At 47.8% G+C, this 11,550-nt stretch overlaps 1 protein-coding gene across 4 annotated transcripts in view; it reads left to right on the forward strand.

Moving 5' to 3' along the window:
• Positions 1-11,550, forward strand: part of NOX4 (NADPH oxidase 4) — a 285,490-nt gene that overhangs the window by 96,999 nt on the left and 176,941 nt on the right. For all 4 annotated transcript variants that reach the window (XM_025200844.1, XM_025200842.1, XM_025200845.1 and 1 more), the window contains one exon: positions 10,017-10,076. In XM_025200844.1, the coding sequence (XP_025056629.1) occupies positions 10,017-10,076 (60 nt within the window). The remainder of the gene's footprint in view (positions 1-10,016; positions 10,077-11,550) is intronic.

Below are 11,550 nucleotides of genomic sequence, written 5' to 3' on the forward strand. Positions count from 1 at the left end.
TTTCTGACAATAGACACTCCTTATACCTTGTGCTGTTACATTAATGAGGAAAAGAAGGCTGAGAGGAGACCTGGTAGTATCTTACCACTCCACTAGGGGAATACATCAAGGGCTCGGTGAGCAACTTTTCACCAAGGCACCCGAGTGGAAAACCAGGAATAATGGCCACAAACTCCTGGATGATCGATTCAGGTTCAGCATTAGGAAAAACTTCTTTACAGTCAAGGTATCCAGACTGTGGAATAAGCTCCCTCCAGAGGTGCTGCAATTGCTTACCTTGGAAATCTTCAAAAGGAGACTAGACAGTCACCTTGCTGGGGTCACCTGACCCCCACTTATCTTTTCTGCTGGACCCAAAGATCTTCCAAGGTCCCTTCCAGCCTTACAATCCATGAATCTATGAATGAGATCTAATGCTAAGAAAGTACTGCTATACCAACTCAGGCTAAAAATAACTTTAAAAAATAAGTATAATTTGCCATAGAAACTTACCTAAATCAGTTGTGGATTTTCCATGGCTGGTTACTTTTTAAATGAAGACTAGCTACCTAAAACATATGCTACAGCTTGAACAGAAGTTATTGGATCAATGTAGAAATAACTGGAAGAGGTTTTCTAGGCTGCATTGTATAGGAAGTCAAATTAGATGGTAACTGTCCCTTCTGCTTTAAAATATCTTCATTATTTTATTGTATAACCGTAGAATTCAATCATACCTTTTATCTCCTGTCCTAACTTCCAGGTCCTACTTACTTTAGAATCCATCAAAAGACTCATTGAATTCATTTGAAGTTGAACTGAGCCTTAACCCTTTAAAGGGCTGCAAGATATTGCATCTTAACTTTCGCTCAGTGTGTGGGCCATTTCTGTAGGAAACATACAAGCCCAAAGGAAGGCTTATAAACAGTGGGACAAATGAATGCAAGTTAATACTTCCCCAAAATTTGTCACAGACTATGCTGCAGCTGTATTTTATTTTACACACTTTCCTCACGTTATTTACTTACATTCCATTGCATAGAACAATTAAAGGCTGTGCACGGGAGTTGCTCTTTTGTCTTTTCTTGTTTAAGTTAGGAATGCATGGGAGGTTATTTGAGGACAAAATGATCCATGACCTCATCTTATATTTTGGAATACTTGTAGCAAGGAATTAAACAGGGAAAACTGGGATGAATGGGTTGGCAGAAGGACTGTGATAAGAAGCAAGGCTTGCGGTGCTACATAGGTAGATTTAACACAGTGTTTTTCTAATAGTTTGTTGCTGGATTTGCTATTCCTTTAAGAATCAAGAATCTGAACCTCATCTGCTGTCTTTTATCTTATGTCTAGATAGTAAGATCTTTGGGGCAAGACTGTCTTTTTGGTCTGTGCCTACCATAACAGTCCTGGTCCAGGACTAGAGCTGGTAAGTGTTACATACGTAACCTTTCTGCTGGGCACTGGTTGGCAGCAACAGGGGCCGGGTTCAAATGTCAGGGTACCCAATATATTTTGCGATAGCTTGAGCCCCCATCCAAAAATCTGGGATCACTGAATTTGGCTGGAGTGTCCCACATAAACAAAACTCCCTCCTCACAAGCTGTGTAAACACAAAAGGTTAGGTGTCTTGCAGTAAACAAAGGCAAAGAAAGCAAAGGAAACACCAAATGCAATTCAAACACTCTTAATTACCAAGCATAGTCTCTAGTCTCTGCACCCCTTTTGAAGAGACTCTACCCTTGACCATGCAGTCGGAGATGTAGGGGCTCACCCAAAGAGTTATTTCCAGGGGCCGGTGCCCCTATACCTGCTACTCAGCAGGCGAGTCCTATGAGCTGCTTCTTGGGGTTTGCTGTGTCTCAAGGAACTGCTAATGAGCAAAGATCCTTCTGCAGTGCAAGGGGCCTCTTGTTGCTCCCTGTAAAGCTGCAGGGTGCTAATCTCCATGTTCACAGTGGCTTTGAGGGGGTGACTTGTTGCTTCAGTCAGCATACTGCACCCCCCAAATTCCTAGTCCTAACCCCCAGCTCTGCGGGGGCAGAAAATGGCAAAAGAACTCAAAAGAGGGGTGCCAGGCCTATCCTGGCTAGGCCTGAACTGCAGATAGGCTCAGCTACGCACCTAGGCTGAAACAAAAAAACCGGGAAGAACAAAAGGACCAGGTCTACCCTGACTCAAAGCTTCACCAGGCTCTAATCCTGGTGGTTTGCTCCAGGGATCATTGCCCCCCCCCAACACTTTCACATTGGCTTCTCCAGCTGGGGCCCTCTCTGGGGTCCCCTCCTTTAGCCTAAATGCTCCTCTTCCTGTGTACCTGGTGTGACATCAGGGGTTGCCTGGTCTTTCAGTTTTTTCCTCTTAACCAATTAATTTTAAAGAAAGAACACTGCTCAGTTAGTCAGTTAGGCTAGTGGTCTGATTTCTCCTGTTTACATGACAAGAAGCCAGGTTTCTTGTTTACAGTAAACAGCAGGGGGTCTAGACAAAAGGTTTAAGCAAAGGAGCTTTCCTGCCGACGTGCTGGCTTGTTTCTTTTCAGATTAAGACACAGACAAGGTACAGCAGAACAAACACATATTAAACTTGGTTATATTAAAACTAAAACAATATTTTTCAATAACATAAAACTAGAACACTGCAGTACAAAATACTTAGACATAATATAAATGAATAATTATTGTAAACTGATACAACTCCAGTAACGCTACATAAATATATTACTTTATAGCAGCAGTAGCTCTCATCCCAAGTCTTAAACAGCTACAGCAATACACACTGGGGAGATCTTAAAGCCATTTGGGACTTTAAGATGGAGTCAAGACAGACTTTGCCCTGCTGTATTAAACAAATGTAAAGATCCTGTTTCAAAAGAAAACAACACCAAATGTAACACCTTAAAGGGTACTGTAACAGGCTGCAGGCTTCCAGCCTGGAGCAATTAGCCAGCTGGTTAGCAGGCTGCCCACCTAAGGGGCTGCAGCTGGCTCAGTCAATTAGTAAATGAGGGGAAGTTGACTGGCTGACTCAGAAATAAAAGCAAACAGGAAGAGGAAGTGAGAGACAACCTGGTGGGGGAATTGCTTGTGTAAAGAGGCAGGTCTCTCCATGAAGGAAAAGAGAGTACAGCTAACCCACGCTGCTGGATGTTCATGGTGGACTGTTGGCACTTTGTTTCTTTCTGTGGCATGGTTTAACCCAGGGCTTGAACTTGTTTTGGACTTTGTTTTCTGTTGTGCTCTGTGGTGTGGAAGAACCCAGGACTGTGGAATTGTTTTGAAGCCCAGAGACAGACTGCAGCTGGGGGGCAGATAATCTAGCCCTGGGAGTTAGCTCAAGGCTTCAAGGACTGATCTGAGCCTGGCAGAGCCAGGGTAGCTAGGTGGTATGCTACAGCTGGTGGAGAATGTGGGCAGTCTGAACCTCTCTCCCAAAATGGAAAAGGAGACTTTTTTTTGTAGCAGCTTCAGCTGCAACAGCAGCAACTTAATTATCTCCAGCAGCAACATCAATTCAAAGATACCTGAAGCTACAACAGCAGGATTTCTTACAGCAGCAAATTGTATGGCAGAGGAACCTTGGTTAAGGGGGTAGGGGCCCTGTGCACCCCAGGAGTGAGCCTGGTTTTTGACCAAGAGGGGTCTGGCTGATGACCTAGAAACCTTCTTGGTTTGGTCATACTTGAACATGTGGTGGAGGTGTACCAGTGGGACCAGGATACTAAGTCCATGTGGGTGGCCCCACTTCTTATGGGGGAAGCCCAAGGTGCTTATCCTGCCTTGGGGTCAGAAGTGGCTCAGGACTAATAGATGCTTAAAGTAGAAATTCTCAATTGCCTGGCCCTCACTGAAGATACCTATTGGTGGTGGCTTAGAACCAAGGCCTAGGACCTCCACACCCATCCCCAAGCTATGGCTAAGACTAAAGGATTTATGTACCCAGTGGCTCCACCCAAATACCCAATTAGCAGGGGAGACTGTGGAATTAGTGTCACTGGAGCTATTTTGTGCTGTCCTCCTGATGGAGATGCACAAGTAGGTATACCGCCTCCACATGGCCATGCTAGAGGAAGCCACTAGGAGGGTAGAGGACTTTCTGGGTGTGGAACTTGAGTGTTGGGATCTCTGGGAGAGTTGGCCACTAAGCGGTAGGGGAAAGCTTAGTGGGTGCAAGGCGTCTGCAGGGATGACATGCAGGGTTCTTTACCAAGTGGCAGCCTGTCACCACCCCGACCCCAGCTCAGGGAGGGGTCTGCAACTTACCTTGTCAGGACCTGGTACCCCTAGGGAAACGCCACAGTCTGTGCAGAAGACTAACCTGCTTCCGACATGGGGGAAAAGGGGCACCAGGCCTGAGACTGCTCGCAGATACACTGTAGGTATTCATTGGCTTACCTTATTTGACAAGGCGGTGGGAAACCCTGATGTGAGGAGCTATGTGGTCCCTATAAAGATTTGAGGCCTGGGTTGATGGGCTCATAGACTCTGACTCAGGCCAAACATGTGTCCAGTCATAATATGTGAAGATCAAAGACATCCCAGTAGGGGAATGTACTTGTCGGACTTGTATCCATGGGGACACCTGCCCCTCTCCCATGGTGTATTTGGCACTGACAATTGGTGAATGTGAGGGCCAAATAAGAGCTATTGTGGCTTCCCAATTGGCCTACCCCTACTGTGACCTACCCAATTGGGTGCTGGACTTATTGCATGAATTGGGGTATTCCCAGGTCTCCACTGCACAGAATTTTGTGCATTATTTCCGAAATTTATGTGAACAATCTGATGGGGGCACTTACAAAAGCAAACCTGGAAGCTGCCCAGCACAGGCAAGAACAACACTACAATAAAGGGGCCTGACTGCCCATATATTGGCTGAGAGACTGAGTGCTACTCTTGCTGCCATCATTGGAGAGCGAACTTTTGGTAAAATGTCAAGGCCCATTCAAAATGCTACAGTGCATTAGGCAAGTTGACTATAAAATACACCCTGTAGGGAAGCGTTGTGAATCGCAGGTGTACTTTGTGAACCTCTTAAAACCCTGGATTGGCTGAGAAGCCTGCCTGATGTCCCTGAACTGGGAGACAACCACTTCAGAGGTGTAGCATCCTTCTACCAACTTTTCAGAAGGGCCCCACTTTGGGGAGGAACTAACCTTAGCTTAGCAGGGAGATATGAACATAGTGCTGATGGAGTTTATGGAGATGTTCACTGAGAAACCTGGTAAGACCACATTGGTGGAGCACCAGATCAGCCTCAAGCCTGGATACCTCATCCATAGAGTATGCTCATGAATTATGGCTCGGTTAAGTCTGGAAAGAAGTGACAAATATGTTGGACCTGAGGGTAATAGAGGAATCTGTGAGTGAATGGAGCAGCCCTATTGTACTGGTACTCAAGCCTGACTGTACTGTCAGGTTCTGCATTGACTTTTGTAGGGTCAATGCAGTTTTAAAATGCAATGCATACTCCTTGCCTAGGGTAGATGAAAAGGTAGAGGTACTGGCCAGGCCAAGTATATATCTACCTTGGACCTAATAAAAGGGTAGTGGCAGATTCCCCTGGACCCTGCATCCCAAGAAATTATGGCCTTCACCACCCCATGGGGGCTATATCACTTTCAGACTCTCTGATTTGGACTCCACAGTGTCCCAGCAAGTTTTCAATGATTGATGGACTGCATACACCACTGCACTAGGCATACGCAGCTGTCTACATAGATGACATCATAATATTCACTGATAAGTGGTCAAACCACATTCAAGGAATAAGAGCAGTCCTACAGTCAATCCATGCTGCAGGATTTACAGTCAATCTGACCAAGTGTAACCAAGACAAGACCATGAATGACTGGTGCCTCCCATGACTAAGTGGGCACCACGGCAGTGAGCAGGGACTGCCTGCAGCTGCTGCTGGTGGTGTTGGCGGTGGGAAGGGAGTGGCGAGCAGCGACTGCGCACAACCACTGGTGGTGGTGTCAGCAGTGGGGGAGGGGGGCAAGCGGTAGGTGGTGAGCAGGAAGTGCCCACAGCAGCTGCTGTCCATGCTATCAGTGGTGGTGAGTGGGGACCACCCACAGCTGGTGTCAGTGGCAGTGTCAGGGGGGTGGTGAGTCGTGGGCGGTGAGCAGGGATTGCCCGCAGCCGCCGCCTATGCTGTTGGCGGCAGCAAGCAGAGACCACCCGCAGTCGCGTCGATGGCAAAAGGGGGGTGGCAACTGCCCGCAGATGCTGGCGGCGGCTTTGGCCATGGCCAATCTCAGCGGGGGCACATGCCCATGTGCCCCCCCTGTGCATTGCCTGTGGCCAAGACCAAGACAAAGTATCTGTAGTATATCCTGGGCAATGGCAGGATCCAGCCTCTGATGTGCCAGGGCCTGTACCCTGTCTAATCCCTGGTACCGGCAACAAAAAAGTAAAATCCTTCCTAGGCTTGGCTAGCTATTATCAGTGGTTTATTCCCAATTTTGTGGTCCTCATGGCCTCCCTAGCTGATCTCTTGTGAATGAGGGTCCTGCAATGGGTGCAGTGGTCATCAGAGTGTGCAAGTGCATTTGGAGAGTGAAAAGGCTTGTTGTACAGTGACACGGACCTATGTTCCCTGGACAGGGGGAAAGAATTTATAGTACAAAGGATGCTTCAGAATGAGGTCTTGGGGCAGTACTCGCACAGGAATTTGAAGATGGAGACCCCATCATGTACCTGAACCAGAAGCTCCTTCCCCAAGAACAGAAAAATACACAAAGATTGAAAAGGAGTGTCTGGTGATTTAAATGGCCCATACAGACCCTCTGCTATTATCTCTTTGGGACCCACTTCTGACTAGTCACTAATGATGCTTTGTTAAAATGGCTACATGCCATGGGGGAGGCCAATTTTCAGCCAGGGCCATTCAACTTTGAAATATGCTACCATCCAGGAATTGCCCATAAAAATGCGGACTTCTCCAGAGAAGGGGCTTGAGAAGTAGAAGAAATGGAAGAGTGTACTCTGGGCTCGACTCTTGGAGGGGAGAGTATGTAACAGGCTGCAGGCTTGCAGCCTGGAGCAATTAGCCATCCTGTTAGCAGGCTGCCTGCCTAAAGGGCTGCAGCTGGCTCAGCCAATTAGTAAATGAGGGGAAGTTGACTGGCTGACTTGAAAACAAAAGCAAACAGGAAGAGCAAGAGGACATGGTGGGGGGGATTACCCATGTGAAGAGCCAGGTCTTTCCAAGGAGGAAAAGAGTACAGGCTGCAAACTAACCCAGGCTTCTGACTGTTCGTGGTGGGCTGTTGGCACTTTATGTTGCACTCTAACGCAGGGTTTGAACATGTTCCTGTTTTCTGTTGTGATTTGTGGTGTGGAAGAACCCAGGGTATTATCGTCTGTGTTGTAAAGCCTAGAGAAAGACTGTGGCAGGGACCAGGTAATCCGGACCTGGGAGTTAGTTCAAGGGTTTAAGGACTGATTTGAGCCTGGTGGAGCCAGGTGGTCCGCTACAGGTTCACACTCATTGCTCTGAATATTCTTGCTACTTAGCACCCATCTAAATAGTGTCATAAGGACAGGACACTGTTGAAGTTTGCCTTTATAGTTACGAGAAAAAATTAAGGCGAATAGCTCAAATTTCATAGATTTCTTAGGTCTTTTTTTTTTAAATTGTAAAGGTAGCCAATACAGGAGATCTGTAGATGGGTAAATCTCTTCTCTCATTTTTAAATTTTCTTTGCTCATTAGATTGCTTCTAATTGATTCTACTAATTTCCCCCCCACAGTGGAGAACAGAGATAGCCAGTAAGGAAACCAAAGAAAAGGGATGGGTGAGGAAGGGACCCTCTTGTTTCATACAAAGTTGTTCCGTTTAAACAATAATATTAGCTTCTTATAACAAAAGGTTGGAAGAGTGGCTGTGTAGCTCAGTTGGTTTGTATGGTGCTACTAACACCAGGTTTGATCCCTGGTTGGGCTAGATGAGTAGCTTTTGGACCAGGACTCATTTGTAAACATCACTGGCCAGTCCCAACCCAATGCCCCTCACTCCCAACCCATTGCCCTCAGGCCCCAGCCCCCCAGGATGTAAGGAAGGGGGATGTGTGTGCAGCAGGGGGGCTCCAAGCAGCCCCTTGATGGCTGGCACTCTGCCAGCCTGCATGGGAAAAGCCACAGTTTCCCACGCCTTTCTCTTTTAAAGGAGAATCCATTTATGAAGTTTGTTGATCTGTTTTTAAAGTTTATTGCTACCCCTTCATATAGTCTTGTGACCCACTTTTGGGTCGTGACCCACAGGTTGAGACGTGCCGAGCTAAATAATCTCTTGAGATCCCTTCCAGCCTTTCTGAGAATTAGGCTGATTTACTCCAGAAAAGAGAAGACTAAAGGGGGATTTAATACCAGTCTTCTAATGCTTAAAGGGCAGTTACAGAGAAGATGGAAATAGAGTTTTTCTCTGTGGCGGTAGGGGACAGGACTAAGAACAATGGGCTCACGTTACAGCAGAGGAAATTTTGGTTGGCTATTCGGAAGAACTGTCTATGAGGGTGGTCAAGCATTGGAACAGCTACCTAGAGAAGTTACAGAATCTCATTCCCTGGAGGTCTAGCTCTTTCAGCCTTTCCTTGTAAGTCATGTTTTCCCCTAATCATTTTTTGTTATTTTCCACTGGATTCTTTCCAACGTGCCTACATTTTTTTCCCCTTAAAGCTGGTTGTGATCAGAGGCCTGAACCAAGCAAGAGCTGCTTTGTGCGAGGCACTGTACATCTTTCAAAACCATCTCCAGACAACGGGTCTGAAGTAACTGTCTAGAGCAGCTTTATCAATTGTTGCAATATTTTATTTTTTTATGCCTCAGATTTCCTGTATGGTCCAACTGAGATGGAGCGTAGGGAGGCAGAGAGAGAACAAATATTTTGAAGTGTATTAGTTGGTGGTCCTTCTTTTTTTTTTTTTTTCTGAGATCATTGCTACTTTTGCATCAAACAATCGTTCTAATCACTTCAAATTGAAGGCATAGTTTTTCACTTGCTTCCAGTATGCCTACCAAATAGCATTACTCGGTGACAGAGAACAGCTCTCTTTCTCTTTGCTCTGCTGCTCCGGGACCTTAATTTTTGTGTTCAGCAGCTGCCAAAATCACTCACCATTCTGAGGCTGGGCTAACACCACAGCCAAAATAGCAGCAGCTGCCTCAGCATTTATTGTAATGGGAACATCACTGAGGTACCAAAGCAGCTTTTCTGGACAGGGGTGAGATGGGCTTCCCTAACCCATTATGTGCCCATACTTACACCAGTTGGGGCAGTACCTTCCAAATGGGGAGCAAGGAAGATGGTGGAGGTTCTACCTGCCATCTTCCTAGGACTCAACACATGGCTTCAACAGCTAATTTCTCCCCTTCAAAGGCATCCTATAGTATATCAGCTCCTGCTGGCATAGATGATTTGTATTGACAGCGGTGTGGGGTAGAACTCTGCACCGCTGCTGCCCGGTGCTGGTACCGGCTGATCTGCAGTCCCATTGTTGGAGAAGAAATCATGCCGCTACCGCCACTGCCACCCCTGCTGCTGCCTGGCCCTGGCTCCAGCTGGGCTGCAGCCCCACCATTGGCATAGAAATCTGGGGGGCATGTGCCCCCTGTGCCTCCTCCCTATTCATCCCTGCAGTACTGAGAGAAATCAGGGATGACAGCCAGGCTCCCAACCATCTCCTGGGAAAACAACCTTTTCCGGCTGTCTGTGGCTCTCGGAGCCCCAGCGCATGTGGTACCACTAACCTCTCCCCGTACAGGCTGTGCTAGTGATTGAAAGGGCTGTGGTGTTACCTCTGCACACAACTGAGATGTTAAACATTTAACCTAGGACATGCTCATGCAGCAGAGCATGTTCAAAGAGGGATGTTCAGGCAGCAAAGTCAAGAATGTGAAAGTCTGGGGATTCTGGGTTTACAGCTGCTCACCCAGCTTTACCTTAGCCTTTGTGGGCAGGCCCTGTGGTACAGTGTTCAATGACACGATTGCACACTGTGGATGTGGCATGATTGCTGTATTTTTCTCCCACAGGTGCCCTGCCTGCCCGGGCTGGAAGCAGAAGGGAAGCGGTGCCCCTACATCTGCCCTCTGGTAACTTCCAAGGGCCAGACTTGAAAATCTTGAATGTTGAAAGAGAGGATAGGTCTGCAAAACACTTTCTTGTTGGCTGCCACGCAGCATGGAAGTGCCACCCACACCCTGCATCGCATCAGTATCTGCCACCCACGCCCTGTATCCCTTTGGTGTGTGTATGCGCCACCCACCCCTGCTGGCAAATTGGTATGTATGTGCCACCCACACCCCGTATCACAGTAGGGTGTGTGTGTGCCACCCACATCTTAGATTGCACAACTGTGCCAACCCACAACCTATATCACGTTAGTGTGTATGAGTGGCAACCCACACCCTGCATCCCTTTAGTGTGTGTGTGCCACCCACACCCTGTGTCACACTGTATGTGCACCACCCACACCCTGCATTGCATGTGTGTGTGTATGCATACCCACCCACAGCCTGCATCACAATGTGTGCATGTGTGCCAGCCTACACACTATATCCCCTTAGTGTGTGTGTGTGTGCATGTCACCCACACCCTGTATCACAGTAGTGTGTGAGCCACCAACACTCTGCATTGCATTACTGTGTGCATGTAGGTGGTTGTGCACACGCTCTGTATCACATAAGTGTATGTGCATGCAACCCACACCATGTATTACAGCTGTGTCCATTGTCCACACCCTGCATTGCCACAGTGTGTATGTGTGTGTGCATGCCACCCGCACCCCCTGTCTAGTTAGAAAGAGAGAGAGAGAGAGAGAGAGTGTGCATGTCTGTGTACCACCCATCCCCAGGATTGTGTGTGTGTGGGGGGGAAGGCGTATGTACACTTGTGTGTACCACTCATCCCTGGGATTGCGCGTGTGCATATACACTGATGTGTGTGACCCATCCCTAGAATTGTATGCGTGTGGGGGGAACATATGTACACCCTTGTGTGCCACCCATCCCTGGGATCGTGTGCGTGCGCGCGTGTGTATACACTGGCATGCACCACCCATTCCCAGGATTGTGTGGGGGAGGGGGTATGTACACTCGTGTGTACCACCCATCCCCAGGATCAACCCACGTGTGCATATGTGTGTATACACCAACGTATGCCACCCATCCCCAGGATCATGTGTGTGTGTGCGGGGGGTATATGTACATGCATGTGTACCACCCATCCCCGGGATCAACCGATGTGTGCGCCTGTATCCACTGGGGTGTGTCAGCCATCTCCACAATTGTGTGTGCGCGCGCGCGTGGGTGGGTGTATGTGCACCCATGTGCGCTGCCCATCCCTGGGATAGTGTGTGTATGTGTGTGCATCCATCTCCACGATCGTGTGTGTATGTACACTCGTGTGTACCACTCATCCCCGGGATCAACCCATGGGTGCATGTGTGTGTGTGTATACACCAGTGTGTGCCACCCATCCCCAGGTTCGTGTGTGCGTGTGTGTGTACCACCCATCCTACACACACACACACACACACACACACACACACACACGTGTTGCACAGAC

Source organism: Alligator sinensis, unplaced genomic scaffold (genome assembly GCF_000455745.1).
Source record: "Alligator sinensis unplaced genomic scaffold, ASM45574v1 scaffold602_1, whole genome shotgun sequence".
Classification (NCBI taxonomy): domain Eukaryota; kingdom Metazoa; phylum Chordata; order Crocodylia; family Alligatoridae; genus Alligator; species Alligator sinensis.